This window comes from Amblyomma mixtum, chromosome 5 (assembly GCF_055824585.1).
Source record: "Amblyomma mixtum isolate Tamu chromosome 5, ASM5582458v1, whole genome shotgun sequence".
NCBI classification, from domain to species: domain Eukaryota; kingdom Metazoa; phylum Arthropoda; class Arachnida; order Ixodida; family Ixodidae; genus Amblyomma; species Amblyomma mixtum.
The window spans coordinates 106,329,153-106,345,674 of NC_143016.1; the positions used below are offsets into that span (position 1 = coordinate 106,329,153).

A 16,522-nucleotide genomic window follows, 5' to 3' on the forward strand; every position below is an offset into this window, starting at 1 on the left:
AAAGTTGACGTGGGTTTACTTAATCTCATGATCTTTTATCTAATTAAACTCCAGATTATTTATTGCTTCCATTTTGTTTCATTCATTCACTATGAAAGTCTTGGTTGATGATCTGGTTGGTTGGTTGGTTTATGGGGTTTAACGTCCCAAAGCGACTCAGGCTATGAGAGACGCCATAGTGGAGGGCTCCGGAAATTTCGACCACCTGGGGTTCTTTAACGTGCACTGACATCGCACAGTACACGGGCCTCTAGAATTTCTCCTCCAAAGAAATTCAACCGCCGCGGCCGGAATCGAACCCGCAACTTTCGGGTCAGCAGCCGAGCACCATAACCACTGATCCACCGCGGAGGCCTAGGTTGATGATCTAGATGTCACTTTGCTAATATGTCAGTCATGTAGAACATATGATAAAGATTTAAACGTGGAAAGAAAGCAAATGTCTGTTTATATAAATAACCTCGTGCACTTTCTATCCTTGACGGCTCCATTGAACAGCCACAACAAGGCTTCTTTAAAACTGTCCTGCACTGTGTGCACATTGTATGGGCTTAACATCATGCATTTGTAAAATTAAAAAAAACCCTCCAACAAAAAGTAGCTTGTCATTCCACCGGCAAATTCTGAAGGTCACTTAACCTGTCTGCAACCAGTGCTGAAGGCGAACTGGTGTTTAGTAACCAGCATGTCAAGGGTGCATTAGGCGTAATTTTGTAGACCGGCAGCTTAGACTTAGCAACCTGCAATAATACTTAGTGTTATGGCTACATAAATAAAGAAGAATGCTTGCAAGCACTACTGGTAGCTGTCAAGGAAATCTTCTCAGGACGAACTGGCGGGCTAGTTGGTTACACATCTCAAAAATTTTAACGAGCGCACGAGAATGAAACAAGGACAGAAAGAAGACACACACCACAAAGCGCCGTACTGCAACTGATTTATTTTGCATGCGAAGCGCCCAAATTTATGCAATGCATCGCTGGCACTTGTGGAAAAAGAACAAACATAAAACAAATATCACGGTGATACGTCTGGCTACTCCTTGAAAGCGGTGAAGACCGTCGAGCAAAGGAGCGTGCAAAGGAGCGTCATTTCTTAGAATTAATGCCCCAGTAACGGCTGTTGCTAAATGTTGCCCTTCCACGTGTTTTACTCTGTCTCGATAATGTTTAGGTTTTCTTGTTTATGACGTGGCCTGGTTTCGGCTCGACGGTCTTCACCGCTATCAAGGAGTAGCCAGACGTATGACCGTGATGTTTGTTTTATGTTTGTTCTTTTTCCACGAGTGCCAGTGATGCATTGCATAAATTTGGGCGCTTCGCATGCAAAATAAATCAGTTGCAGTACGGCGCTTTGTGGTGTGTGTCTTCTTTCTGTCCTTGTTTCATTCTCGTGCGCGCGTTAAAATTTTTGAGAAAGGAAATCTTGTACAAAGCTACGTAGGATTTCCATCTTCTGTCGCTTTGGAGATAGGCCTTGGAGATTAGCACGACACATGCTCATTCCATGTCTGAAGTGCATGTATAACTTGCCAAACTTGCTACTGTAAACAGCATTTTTCAATGAATTATCACTATGCACTGAGAACATGCAACGTAAACACGGTCATGCTTCCACATTTACCATCCATAGGCTTCCATAGCTGCTGATCTTGTTTACCACTGTAACAGGAAGCCAGGTACGGAGAAACAGGGCATGGGACTGTGTCATCTCTCACAGCACCGCTGATTAACTGATGAGTTATCGCATTGCACAAATATTAGTCAGTGAGGGACTGCCCCGAACAAGTCACTCGCAACTTGTTTGGGGTTGTGCGACATTGATGTATTGACTAAAGCTGACCATTTGATCTACCGTAAAAACCCGCGTATAATACGAACCCGAATATAATACGAGGCTAAGTTTTAGAGACGTGAAATGGGAAAAAAAAAGTTTCACCCGCGTACAATACGAGTAACACAAGCTCATAGAAGACATTTATTCAAATCGCATCCCGCACTTCAATTACTTTCTTCTTCAGTAGCGCTTTCTTCGGACATTTCTTTGTCCGACAAATCATCCCAAATGTACTCATCTTCTGTGCCATCGAGGGCGTTGGAGATGCCGCACTTCTTAAGCCCGCTTCAGCCGCCCGGTTGGCATCACTGCAGGCTCACCTGAGCGCATCCACTCTGCGTAGCACCGCTTGACTGCGTCCTTGAACGGTTTGTTTACACAACCATCAAGCGGCCGCAAAAGCTTCGTCGCGTTCCGCTGCACGCGAAAAGGGCTTCTTTCTGTTGTGGCCATCCACAAATGCTTCCTTCGACGACGCCAAACTGCCTCCCGGCCGCACCGTTGCCGATGTTCTCCGCAGCTAAAATCGCTTGAAAGTAGCCGAGTACTGTTTTCGAGACCGTGACATCGTGCTCCCTAAAACAATATCCACTTCACGAAGCGTGCCTTACATGCGAGCACGTGCGTTGTCAACAGGCGAACGTGCCTTACTGTCTGACTTGATATAAACAAAAGCCCAGTGGCCAACTAAAGCCACTTTTGCAAAGCTCATCACTTTGTCCTGATAATGCCCACAACCTTTTGTTGTGGCATCACATGTACTGCAAAGTTACTAGAAAGTATCGTACCCTGTACACATGTTATCACTGATTTGGCTACCACGCACCCAGTTCTGGATAGGTGCAATGCTTACTGTCATAGCCCTGTGCTGTGGAGCTGAACTCATCAGTCCTAAATGCAGTTTGCATTTTACGGCTTGTAACCCCATGCATTCATGTTGACAAAAAACAAAAACTACTAAGTCACTCATGTTTGATTTTGTGAGGAGGTTGTTGGACCATGAAGAGTATGCAGTGGAAATTTTTATGCGAAGCATATTACTAGAGCTACACTACAGCCCGTCGAGCGAGGCGGTGGAGCTACCATTGACCTTTAGCGTGACCACGTGACACCACGTGACAACATGACGTCACAGCAGAGGAGAGATGGGCTGCCGGCTCGCGCGGTCGGCCGCGGCGGTGGAGGCTCCACATCAGAGGCGCTGCAGCTGACCACGTGACGCTACAGCAGCGGTATAAAGCTGAGCTTGCCTCGCTCTCCGGGCACTTACGAGGCGGCCAGGTGTTGGGATGCCGCCTAGAAGCAGGGCTGATTTGAACGAGAAGCGAAAGCTTCAGCGTGCCACAGAGACCGATGAAGAGCGGGATGAACGTCTGGCTAAGCGGCGTGCTCAATATGCGGCTCGGCGACAACGTTCTACAACAACTGAAGAACAAAGAGAGGAACTTTACCAAGCCTAGCCATCAATATGCTTCGCATCTGACTAGGCTTAACCTTAGCTATGCCTCAGCCATTTTTTTTTAAGGTTGCTCTACTCTTGGCAGTGTCACCATAGTAGCTTGTCAGTGCTGCGACAAGCTGGCTAAGGCTGAAATAATACCATATTGCCTGTGACTTTTAGTGCAGTGAAAATTACAGCTCGTGGCACAGAAATGGTGAGACCATATTTTGGTGATATTATTCATGATGTAATGAGCCGTCACAGTTCAGATGTGCCAAGAGGTTCACTAATGAAAAGCTGCTCTAAGAGATCACGAAGGGCTCCTGGCATGCTTCTTGTATGCCAGTTTGGGGAGGTGGCTTCGGGCAGTGCTTCAAGGGGAAAATCTGCCTTGTTTGAAGCATCCTTGAATATTTTTTCAACTTATATATTCTTTATGAGTTGTCCAAGCTTTAGTCAAGCTGGCAGCATTGATTGGTGGCTTTGGTTTAATGCTCAGAGGAGAGGAGCTGCCGGAATTTTTTTTTAACATTGAGAGAAAGTGGGGCCAGCAGAATGCTGCCTAAGCACTTGTACAGGAACGGCTGCGTCCTCACTCTGTCTTATTGTTACTGGGTCAGAATGAATGTGAATAAAACGTAAACGTGCTCTATGCGGTGCTTTTTTGCAGTTTTTTATGTCATATTGATGCAGAACCACTTGCTGGGTATGCACTGGGGTACCATCCATCGCATCATAACATAACTTGTGCCGCGGCGGTGGCTCAGTGGTTATGGTGCTCGGCTGCTGACCCGAAAGACGCGGGTTCGATCCTGGCCGCGGTGGTTGAATTTCTTTGGAGGAGAAATTCTAGAGGCCCATGTACTGTGCGATGTCAGTGCACGTTAAGGAGCCCCAGGTGGTCGAAATTTCCGGAGTCCTCCACTACGGCGTCTCTCATAGCCTTAGTCGCTTTGGGATGTTAAACCCCATAAACCAAACCAAACCATAACATAACTTGTGTCAGTTGCTTACGTGGGTGAACAAAGAAACGCAAAAGAGCAGCCTGTCTTGTTCCGTGCGCGTGTTGTAATTTTTTTCCAGCTACTGTTCTGCCACCCACTGACTCCCCGGCATTCACGTTGCAGGCATTCGAAAGGGCAGAACAGTCCATCCAGTCTGAGGATGACAGTGACATTTGTGCTGCACCGCGCCGACTGGATGAGGGCAAGGCCTCGGAGGGGTCACAGCTGTGCCTCATGCCCTTCTGGAAGCTCCTGGAGCGCATCACGTACACGGTGGACATCGCTGCCACACTGGCAACATTCCTCGACGTCTACCCAACGGCCGCCAAAATCTTCACCCTTGAGACTGTGGGCCCTAGGTAGGCCTTTTGTTTTTAAAGCATGAAAGTGTTTTACACTTATGCGGTGGCAAATCCAGGCATGAGCGAGAACTGCTTGGAAGTATTTTTTATCAAAAAGAACGAGCGGTTCTACATAAGCGGTCCGTCTGTCATTGTCACAGAGAAAGAGTGGCACATTTTATCGGAGATGGAATGACAACCAGACTTGATTTCATTTTTCTTCATTTTTTTTTTTCACTTGCATGTGCAGTTGCTTAAGGAAACTGCCTTCTTCTTGCCCTGCACCTTCGTTTTCGCTGGTTTTTTGATAGACCATGAATACAGTATATACACGTGTAAGGGCCGCACTTTTTTTTTCGAATTCAAGGGTCAGTTTCCGGTGTGCAGCCCATACACGTGATGTGCAAAATTTTTTTCTTTTTTGTAAGTAAAAACACGCCAATCAGGGAATGAGTGGCATTTATTCTACGTTCAGTCGTCACTTGCGGAGTATTTCGACTCTCGATCTGGTGCTGTGCTCTGGTGCACGCTCATCTAAAGAAGTCTTGCCGCATGTCCGCTGTCAACATGTAGCCGTTGTTCTGCACTTCCATCACATAGCAGAGCAACTCTTCTTCCAGTTCGGGAAACTCGCACAGCTTGCCTCGGAAAGCGCGGTTTTTGCAGCTTGTGTTTCTCCATGCATCCTTTTGGTTGCACTATAATCAGACGCACTCCTCGGCTGCATCGAATTTTGTGCCCGCTGCACACTTGCCGTGTTTGAGAGCTAACTCCCAGACGTGTAGCTACTAAGGTGCTTGCCCGTCGTGCTAAAACTTCAACGCTTGGTGGCAGGACGTGAAAGCTACAACCATCACAATTACAGTGAACACACTAACACGCCACAAAAGCAACAAAAGGCTGGAACTGGCGATATCCAAGGCCGATGTGGATAGCAGGAGGACGCGGCGAAGAAAAAAGTTAATGATGATGATGACCGCGGCCTTGGGCTCCATCCATGGACGGCACTTGGAAGCTCCTGCGCGCGTGCGTGGCCTCCGCGATCAAGCGCACTGTTGCTCGCAACCGGACCCGATCGCGGAGGCCATGGCGCCTGCATTTAGAAGGCTATTCCCTCCTGGGTCGTGGAAAGTTCGGGTGCGGCCCTTACACGGATTTATTTTTTTTTTACATTTTCTTCGGGAAAACGGTGTGCGACCCATACACGGGTGCTACCCTTACACGCATTTATACCGTAACCAACTCTCCTAGCGATTCATGCTTCTGACAACACTCCATCTTGTTATGCTGTATGTTGTTTGTTCGTGCCTGTGAATATGGTGCCTGTTATTAAGTACAGTCCATGACAGCAAACATAGGTGGCAGTTACTGTGTCCTAACAATTTCCTGTAGTAATAAACATGAGAATATGATTGTTTGTCTGTGTCTTTTGTTTTATTATTTAACTCTTTCGCTACCGCGGAAAAAGGCACGATTTGGAGCGTACTGAAAGAAAATTTTTTTTCTCAAGAACTAATACACCCAGCACATATTGCAATGCATGAAATTGTAGCTTATTAGTTACACTTCTGAATGAAATAAATGCCAGAGTTGTGTGTGCAAAAGTAAATGAACATTTATTTGTGAAATTTGCTAAAAACACAAAAAATGTATATAGCAAAAACAGAAATTACCGGCTGCACTAAGCCCGAACTTGATTAGAGGAAAACTGGAATATACAAACTGTTGCACATGTTTATAGCTGTCATTATTCACAGTTTCAGCTATGAGAAAAATTTACTGCACTTTCCATGGCTTGTCAAATCAGGGGTCATGACTGTGGTGCCACTGTGAAGAGCAATCATAGGTGAAGATGTGAAGCAGAGGTAGACTGACAGGTGCTTCACATAAGGTTTTATCTTTGTTCCTCCCTTGTTCTCTGATAGCCGAGCTTGTAGTTTTTTCTTTTTTTCATTATTTTCGGTTGGTGTTGAATGGATTCTATGAGAGGATTGGGGGTGTGGACTTCTTTTCCCTCATCATACCTGAAGATTTCTTGAATGAGCTGCTCCCTGAAAGCCAGCTGATAAAATTTGGCATTTTAGGCAAGCTCTAAAACACCAGGATTGAATAATTAAGTTTTATCGATGTGGTTCAAAAGCCAGGACACTTTTCAAGTATTGCCAATAGAGGCTGCCGCCACCGAATCATCCGGGTCCGTTACGTGCAAAAAAAACAAAAACAAAAAAAGCGAAAAACCAATTTTGAGAAATTATTTTTTATGGCAGAGGGCCAGAATAGATTATTCTGGTATTTCAGTAGAGATACAGTCGTGGCAGGTCAACAATTCCAATGTATATGATGATTCCAATGAACATCAGAATCTCCAACCGATTCACGGCTTCCCATGAGCCGTCACGCTGAATTTGCTGAAAATCTTCATCCATGCATACGTATTAGTGTTTCCGCACACGATCTTCATCATTTCCGCCATGAAGAGGATCAAAAAAAAAGTCGAGAAGTCGAGCGAATCTCCGAGCGCCGCTCCGCAGCGATGTGCCGATATGGACACCTAGCTGTCGTCTTGGTTGAAAAACGCGACGCGACCTTGAGCATTTGGCGAACTGTCTTCGCCATACGTTGTCAAGACCCTGAAGCACAAAAATAAACCACTGTCATCAATTACAAACCGTATGCACCGCAGAAAACACACAGCGAACGAAAACAGAGCTTACATGCAAGTACGCGCTGACGTTCCAGGCTCCCGAGGCGAAGTCTCGCTGCCGAAACCGAAATCCAACGTTTGTACATTGTTGCCCGACTAATAACCGCTGCTTTCGTCGCAAAAAAAGAAACCGAAACCGGCCGACGTGCTCGGTGTCAGCTTTCGCTTCCGAGGAGCGCTCGGCGACGCGGACGCCATTTTCTCCGGCTGACGGTGCTGCGGCCGTTCAAAGTTTTATTTTTCACGGCGCCCCCTTATGTCAAAACACTGAAACCAAGGCTGCAATCGAAAGAGCAGTTGTTGAGCTCGCTAACTAGATGGCAGAGCACGTACACAAGGCTCCAAAATTAGCTTTTTTGCGCGGGCGATTTGAATCGATCATATGCGAACGATCGCCTATGGCGCGGTAGCGAAAGAGTTAAGCTGATATTTGTCTCTGTTTTACCATATAAACCCGTGTAATAGCCGCACCTGTTTACGGGCTGCACCCTGTTTTCCCAAAGAAAATATTTTAAAAAAATCCATGTAACAGCTGCACCCAAACTTTCCATGACCCACGCGGGAATAGCCATCGAAATGCACGCGCACAGGAGCTTCCAGGAGCCGCCCACGGATGGCGCCCGAGGCCGCGGGTCATTGTCATCATCATCATCAACTTTTTCCTCCACCGCGAGTTCACGCTATTCTTATCGGCATCAGTATCACCAGCTCCAGCTTTTTGTGGCTGTCAAAGGCACAGGAGTTGTGGTAGCGGGGTGGTTCACTGTAGTTGTGGCTTTCGCGTGCTGCCGCCGAGCATTGCAAGTTTAGCATGATGGGCAATCACCTTGATAGCTACACGGCTGAGAGTTTTCTCTCGAACATGGCAAGCGTGCAGTGGGCAGGAAATCCGACGTGGTCTATAAGTGCGTCCGACGATCGTGCAACCAAAAGGATGCATTGAGGAACACAAGCTGTTAAAAGCGCGCTTTCCAAGGCAAGCTCTGCAAGTTTCCCGAACTGGAAGAAGAGTGCTCTGCTATGTGATGGAAGTGCGGAACAATGGCTGCGCGTTGCAAATGAACATGCTTTGTGACTCCTTGGGGGGTGAGCATGCACAAGAGCGCAGCACCAGCTTGAAGTCTGAAGGCTGCGAGTGATGATCGAACGTAGAATAAATGCCGCTACTTCTGGTTGGTGTATTTTTACTTAAACATTTGTTTTGTTTTTGTTAATTGTTTTCGGCCGCAACCCGAAAATTAGCCCTCGAATATGGAAAAAAGTGTGTCCCTTAAATGCATTTATACGATGTTTATATGATATATGAGTCCTTGTAAAATGGGTATCACGGCATGGTAATGCTGACACCTTTCCTCTTCTCGTTTTTTTTGTGCAGATTATCAAGGTTTTTCGATGCTACTTTTCCTGCCCTGAAGGAAGAGCTTGTTCGTCGCAATGCAGTGAAGTCTTTTGAGCCGTAAGCAACTGTGTTCTTTCTACTACCGTGTTAGCATCATGCTTGCAGCTAGAGTGTGTGGCCTTTTGGCTGAGAAATCCGAACTTTCATTGTTTGTGTGGGTATGCATGTAGGCACTCTCATAGACAAGCATGTGTCATTGTCCAACTCTCTCATTGTTCTTGTTCCTGACTTCAGAGCTTGGAAAGCTGCAGCGCAACAAGGTGGCTGCTGAGGTGGCGAACAAATAACCAATGTTCCCTTAGGGTAGCGGAGATCATTCCAAGAGAAAGGAAACATTGTAGGGGCTAGCAGAGTCTGGTGGGCACATGAGATCAGAAAGCTCCCACAGACGGGGTTAGTGGGAGATCGGTGTGAGAAGCCTTTGTCCTGCAGTGAACATGGTTGTGTTGGTGATAATAATCATCATCACTCGGAAGCTGTGTTTTCAGTTCGTTAAAAAAAGAAAAGATCATGTGCATCAGTTAACGCTTCATCAGTGATTTTTAAGGGGGTCTTTAAGTGTCGCTTTGAGGATTCTGCAGTTTCATCCTCAAGGCGTTCAACATCACCACTGTTGTTGGCCGGAAAGCACTCCTCGTTCAAGACCAGCATGTGTTGCAATCCATTGCACTCAGTCCTAAGAAAAAAATGGCCAGATTTAACACTAATGCATTGAACAGAGCTATTTATGGCACGTGTTAACCAGTTTTATTTAACTGGGACCTTCAGAACGTTATGAAGTTTCAAACAAAGAAGGTGAACACTGCATGGTTTTGGCCTTAATCACAGACAGTGATAATTTCAGTGAGCTTGAAAGGGGGACATGTCTGAGCACTTAATCACTCCATGTGTTTACTCCGAGTAACCAGGCAGGTATGGCAGCTGCTTTGCTCATTTGTTTTATTGGAGTTTTCTGTTTCAAGTGCCGCTGTGCTCTTGCTCTGCTTTCAGGGTCTTTTCGATGGTCAAGAAGCGGCTTTCCTATGCAAAGACTTGTGTGCTGAAGGTCTTCCGTTCTTTGCTGCAGCAGTCGTGCTTACAGCCGCTCATCGAGCTTGGGTGAGTAACCAGTGGCCCTCTGTGTAATACTGCTGCGATTGTATTCCATTCCGTTCCATTTGTTTGTTTTGTCATTGGCCGGGGAACCATGTTATGCAGCCAATGATAGCAGAGCTGTTGTAGAACCAGCTTACATTGTGTCATTGTGTTGTTGTTTTTTTTCTCTCCTGCATTTTAGGCAAGCGAAGCAAGTTGGGAAGGAAATTCCTTACCTTGAATCTTTCTTTGAAGTTATCTGCAATTGCTTGACAGAAAAGCAGTGAGTGATTTTGGGGGCAAACCCACATCTCTTTGATGGCTTGCTTTTTATATCGCTATTATGTCATATTCATAATGCACACCCTTTGCGATACTAAGCCAAGCTGTGTACATGCATAAAAATCATCTTGGTTGTGTAGAAAGACCAGTTCTATAAGTAGTGCAGAATTTTATTGTATTTTTGAATGCACTAGGTGAATTTTTATTATTTGTATGCTCTCCAGGATAGTAAGACATTTATGTTAGGGCTGTTTCTCCACTTTCACGTGGACTGAACAGAAATATTAAAGGGAACAAGGTACACTGTACTGATAGATTGCCCCCTTATAACTAGGGGTTAGACTTTTCAGTTTAACCTGAAAATAAAGCTATATAAGTACGCTGAATTCACTTTTTGAAATTTGGTCTTAACCGGAAAAGGTGAGTATTTTTAGCTTCCAAGGCATAGCTAGCTGGTAGCTGAGTGAGAGTTACACTCACTTATAGTTGAAAATTAACTAAGTAGGCTAGCCAGGGGCATGATGCGACGTTTGTATTTTAAGATAAGCAGCGCAGTTGTGCGATTTGGTATTGCTTGGTTAGCTTTCATGCCTCTGCAGACCGGCTAGCGTCATCTCTTAGCTGTCTTCTAGCTGAGCTGTGTTTCTTCCCTGTCATCACCTGCTTAGAGCAGGTAGGCGATTAACTAGGTTAATCAGATGCGTGTAGCACATAGACACAAAGACACGGATGGGCATCATGGAAAAGTATGCGGCTATCACAACAATTGAGCAGCAGTTTCATCGCCGCCATCAACACGCAGACCACAAGATGCCCGCCCACGTGCTCAACGCAGCATGACAACCAATGATGACATGTCAGCCTAGGTCTTATAAGTAAAACCACTTCAGTTATGTCTTTATTTAACTTGAGTTACTCTTTTAATGACGATAGCAATTTTTTCTGATTTGCAGCTCCAAGTCATACAATTTGCACATTAATAGGGGATATTCAAAATTCCGCAAGTGAGCTTTCCCGCATAACAATGTTGTCTCAAACAAGATGGCTGACCATGCGTTTCCAGCTGAAACAAAGCAAGAAAGACTGTTTTTTTTGTTTGATTCTTCCAAAATATGTTTCTTACATTCTATCCACACCTTTAGCGCCTGTCCTGTAGCCCACGTAGTTCCTTTATAGCGAAGTCGGTCATCTTGTTTGGGGCAACATAGTTATGTGGGAAAGCGCACTTGCGGAATTTTGAATATCCCCTATTACTGGTAAATAAATTGTTCAGGATGAAAAAATGCCGAGATAGACTCTAAATGATTTTTGACCACACAGATTTGCTACATTGTCATCAAAAAATATTTTATGCGTTGAAAATAATATTCGCGGAGAAAAAAAAACGAAAGTAGTGTCTTGTAATCAAAACTGAAATAAAGTCTGCCGAATTTTTAAAAAATAAAAACCGAAAAGTCCAACCCCTACTCATAACACAGTCATTGCAGTGAGTGGCGCTTACGTAGCGTCCGTGGGAGTCCTAACTCCCGGAAGGGTGAGGACAAGATATTCTCCTGCCTTCAAGGGATACTGAATGCTAATAGTGCATACCAAACCATACAGCATGGCCTAGAGGCACATCCCTTGAATTATTTACTTTTGACAAAGGGTGGTCTATGCATTGATATTTCATGGTTGTTGCATTTGTTATATCAAGGCAAATTATGAAGCATGTTCTTTGGGAAGGAAAAGCGAGGAAACGGGAAATACTTCATTAATTCAAGCAATTTGTTGTGCTGAATTTCTTTTTTTGGGGAAATTTTAATTGCAGGTAAGACGCTGGGTAGTAATGGTGGGAATGCTGTCTTCATATTTCTGGCATTCACTCTTCCTCACATCAAAACTTTCTTAAAGCATTAAAATCAGTGAGAAAAGCAATTACAGTAAAACCTCGTTGTTGCGTTGTTAAAAAAAATTGTGGGAAAAACATATTATCCGGGGAAATGTGTGATCCAAATCACCAAATTTTGAAAAATATAACTATTGAATGTGGTACAAAGACATTTATTGACAATTTCACTTCATAAATATTATCAGTTGGCATTTCTTGGCACGCGGTCTGAACAGGTTCTTTTCTAGTGCCCGCAGAACTCTGTCCGCATTTATGCTGTCATAAGCACTAAAGGAACTAAGTTACACATCCGTCCGTCGATGGCAATGACGGAAGTAACCAAAATCTCTTTCGAGTCATTTTCGGATGTTTTGCCCGTTGGCACCTAATTACTGCGGGGAAGCCACCGCAGCGGTCGACTGTCACAGCGTGTTTGCTTTTTAAGCTGGGTTCCTCAGACTTGGCCTGCTCGTACGTAAGCATATCGCTGTAGTTCATAGATACTTCGCCCCCTTTCCCTTGTGCACCGCGAAGAAACCTCAGTGGAGAGTTATAGCATAGTGTGATCTGCGGTCCGCTACCATGATCCGCTTCCGCGAGGCACCACTGCGCATGCGCAGAATGCCATGGGTACGCCAGATGGTGCCACGTTCCCATCATCTGCGTGTGTGCCTGCCTTGTCGGGACCAGTCAGCACGCATGTTGTGGTGCTCCGCGGAAGTGGTTCATGGTAGCAGATCACGCATCATGCTATGCTATAACTCTAGTGTTTCTCTTCTTTATGTTGCATTCCCACAAAAACGGCTCTATCGAATGCTAGCACACTGTTTTTTTAGTTGTGGTGGTGGTGGTGCGTTGCCTCATTGCACCGACGCACTGCAGAGAAGCCACCACGGCATGCAACTTCCACTGTATTTCAGTTCTTCGTGTCGCATGCCCTACGTTCGGCCCACTTGTATGTTTGTACATGTGGTTTGTCAATAAACGTATTATACGATGACAGTTTGTCGAAATTTTAAGCGTAGTAGCCGGGAAATCGTGCTACCCAGGAACGTATTAACCGGGATAAATATAGTGTAACTCTATGGGACATTTTCAGTGTCCACGATTTTGGGCATATAAACTGCGAACGCATCAACATTGTTTTACTGTATACCGTATAAACGCATGTAAGGGCCACACTTTTTTTTCCAGATTCGAGGGCCACTTTTCGGGATGCGGCCCATACATGCTATGTGCGAAAAAAGAAAATAGAAGTTAAAAGCACACCAGTCAAGGAATGAGCAGCATTTATTCTATGTGCAATCATAAATCACTTAGTCTTCAGACTCCGAGCTGGTGCTGAGCTCTGGTGCATGCTCATACCTCAAGTTGCACAGCATGTCCATTGTCAGTGCGTAGCCATTGTTCCACACTTCCATCACATAGCAGAGCAGCTCTTCCAGTTCAGGAAACTTGCACGGCTTGCATCAGAAAGCGCGCTTTTTGCAGCTTGTGTTGCTGAATGCATCCTTTTGGTTGCACCATCATCGGACGCACTTCTCGGCCATGCCAAATTTCCTCCCTGCCAGTGTGCTTGCCGTGTTCAAGAGCAAACTCCCAGCCGTGTATCTATTAAGGTACTTGCCCATCGTGCTAAAATTGCAATGCTCGGCGGCAGCACACAAAAGCCACAGATACGGTGAACCAACACGCTATCGCAACTCCCGTGCCTTTGACAGCAACAACAAAAAGCTAGTGCTGGTGATACTGATGCCGATGTGAATAGCGGGCCCTCGCGGCGGAGAAAAATTTTGACGACGATAATGTTGACCTGTGGTCTCAAGCGTTATCCGTGGGCAGCACCTGGAAGCTCCTGTACGCATGTGTGTCCTCCACAATCAAGTGCCCCGTTGCTCGCAGCCAGAGCTGATCACGGAGGCCACAGCACGTGCATTTAGAAGGCTATTTCCGCGTGGGTCATGGAAAGTTTGGATGCGGCCCTTACCCTTACATGGATCTTTTTCTTTTTTAATATTTCCTTCAGGAAAACGGTGCGCGGCTCATACAGGGGTGTGGCCCTTACACTCGTTTACGTGGTACAGGTGAAATCGGGTGGCACACAGAATTGGATGCACAATACCAGTTACCTCCTACTATACTTCGACCTTCCTCCTCCAAAAAGTAATACTGTATGGCAGATACCCACCACTGCGTAGAAATTGGCTGTATCTGAACAGTTCCACTCTATGCCCAGGAAGGGCATTTTCTTCCATATCCTGTCAAAATTGAACTTGGTTTCTGTAGGTATGTTAGTAGGTTAACCGACGCTGAGATAGACACTTGACACTTGAAACAAAACTAAAAACCTTCTTGATGTTAAGAAAATACTTCTGCTGTACTTGATGTGCTCAGGTTGCATTTTTTCTTGTCTCTATGCAGTTTCGTGTTTTCATACCAGCAACGGTACCCGGTTGAAGAAGATATTGGCATGTTCGAGCAGTACAACTTCTTTGTGTATCCTTTTGCACGCTTTTCATTTTGACTGGTGCTGTTCTGTCTTGGCTGATTGTGTCAGATATTAATGATTGGTGCTTTGTGCTGGTTGGTTCAACCTAGTTCTTGCCCAAATGCCTAATGATGTTGTTCTGATGAGCAGCATAGTCGAAATTGAAAATAGGGCAGTGTAGGTCATAAGAACGTAATGAAAAAAACATTGTGGAGGTGTATTGGTGCCACATATACATGCAGTGACACAAGCATAAAAACTGCATTGCAGCAGTTTTGTGTACAGCCTACTCTTAAAAGCCATTACATATTGTCATTGCTGAATGATAGTGAAAGTGCTTCCGCAAAAGTTTTGCGAAAAAGTTAGGACATATGATACACCATTGCTACTTAGTGGTACGAGAAACCTCCATACTTGTGTATATTCAATTTCTTAGGTGTTTCGAGGGTTTGTATGCATACTCTGCTGCTGATTTTTATGTAAAGTGTAGCCTTGTTGCCTTGTTCCTTGACTACTGCTTGTCCTTCAGAGATAACACACGTGTCCTGTACGTCCTTCAAAGCATCAGCACTGTCTACACTGAGCTCGGCAATGCCCCACCCAGTAACCTGCTTCAAGCTCAGGTAGGTCGTCCATGGCTTGAAAAAAATGAACGAAACTCACCAATGCTCACTTTTGGGAAACTTCCAAGTTAGTCCTCATCTTTGATGAAACCCGCTTACTCGGTGATTTAACTGGGCTTGCTGAGGCTTTCTTTGAATTTAGCTCACTCAGCTGACCCACACACCTGAGAGATTGAATTCAAATGAGGCTTGGTGTGTCTTACCTGTGTGCGTGTGAATGGGGTTACATAGAAACCAGAGTTCAAATGTGCCTGGTGTAGTGTGCGCGTGGTAAGCTTTAGGTGCATGTGCCCCAACTTAAAAATGCCACACTGGCATCATTTGTGGACTTAGGCAAACTGAGTTAAACTCAGTTGGGTTTGGATTGATATTGTTATGGAAGCTTGTATTCGTGGAAGTTTAAAGCAGTAGACTTGCCAGGGAATTAGCTGCTTATGTGTGGTTTTGTTCTTAAGCAAAGCAGGTTGTTTGTATAAGTCTGCTCCTTTTGTGCGCTTTGTCCATCACTCTTTGTGTTCTATTCTTATCGCATTTGTTCACTCATTGCAGGTGTGGAGGGACAGAACATTATGCCTAATTGTATGCAAGGTGTTTCATTGTATTTGATACACATTTTTTAATTGATATGATGGCTGCAGGGGTTAGGCACTAGAGGTTGGGTTATCTGCCTAGCGAACAGTACCTCATTCAAGCATATTTGGAAATGTTAAGTGAATAATTATTTAACGTGGCGTAATTAGTGTTCTAGTTAATCGGTCACAGTGTGTTTTGAATGGAATGAAGCATCCTCTGTAACTCGGCCTGAGCATAGAGTCTGCATGTGTACAGTCAGCATCACCATTGTACAGAGCGGTCATGTAATTTGCACTCATTAATAAAAATTGAATTTAGACAGCGCTGTTTTTCAGACAAAATGCTGTTTCTCACCTGACTTGTAGGTGTATGTTGCTCCTCTTCTGTGCAAGCATTGCCTACCTACCAGCTGTGGCAAGATGCCGCTCAGTTTGGACAGCAATGCACTGCTTGGATTGTTTTACAATAGGTTGACGCAGGCTGTGCATTTCATATGCATACTGCTGCTTGTTTAGTTTCCTTGAGGAGGACAACAGATCGTCCGAGCTGTATCTGCTTTGCCAATAACTACAGTGTGCTGACTGCTTTTTCCTCTCAGGATGCAGCGGCTACCCCGAAGCGCACACCCAAGGTTCCTGCTTTCCAGTTGACGAATGGCATAGCCAGTGCTGAGGCTAGCACTAGCAAGACTGGTGCAGATGGAGCAGAGCAAGGGGCCTGCGGGGGTGCGGAGTCCTCTGCGGCACCAGTTTCGGCCGAGTTCCAGAACCTGAAAGAGCTCTTTCCAGACCTCTCTCCAGGCTTTCTGCAGGTTCGAAGGGCCCGCCTTCTTTTTCCATTTTGCTGATCCTTTCTCTTTGTACTGTCGCAACACTTGTATCCTTGCT

The 16,522-nt window shown here is 45.2% G+C and overlaps 1 protein-coding gene across 3 annotated transcripts in view; it reads left to right on the plus strand.

Moving 5' to 3' along the window:
* Positions 1-16,522, plus strand: part of LOC149343275 (activating signal cointegrator 1 complex subunit 2) — a 47,447-nt gene that overhangs the window by 16,431 nt on the left and 14,494 nt on the right. For all 3 annotated transcript variants that reach the window (XM_089545804.1, XM_089545803.1, XM_089545805.1), the window contains 7 exons: positions 4,405-4,640; positions 8,702-8,782; positions 9,716-9,823; positions 10,002-10,082; positions 14,373-14,447; positions 14,969-15,062; positions 16,234-16,446. In XM_089545804.1, the coding sequence (XP_089401930.1) occupies positions 4,405-4,640; positions 8,702-8,782; positions 9,716-9,823; positions 10,002-10,082; positions 14,373-14,447; positions 14,969-15,062; positions 16,234-16,446 (888 nt within the window). The remainder of the gene's footprint in view (positions 1-4,404; positions 4,641-8,701; positions 8,783-9,715; positions 9,824-10,001; positions 10,083-14,372; positions 14,448-14,968; positions 15,063-16,233; positions 16,447-16,522) is intronic.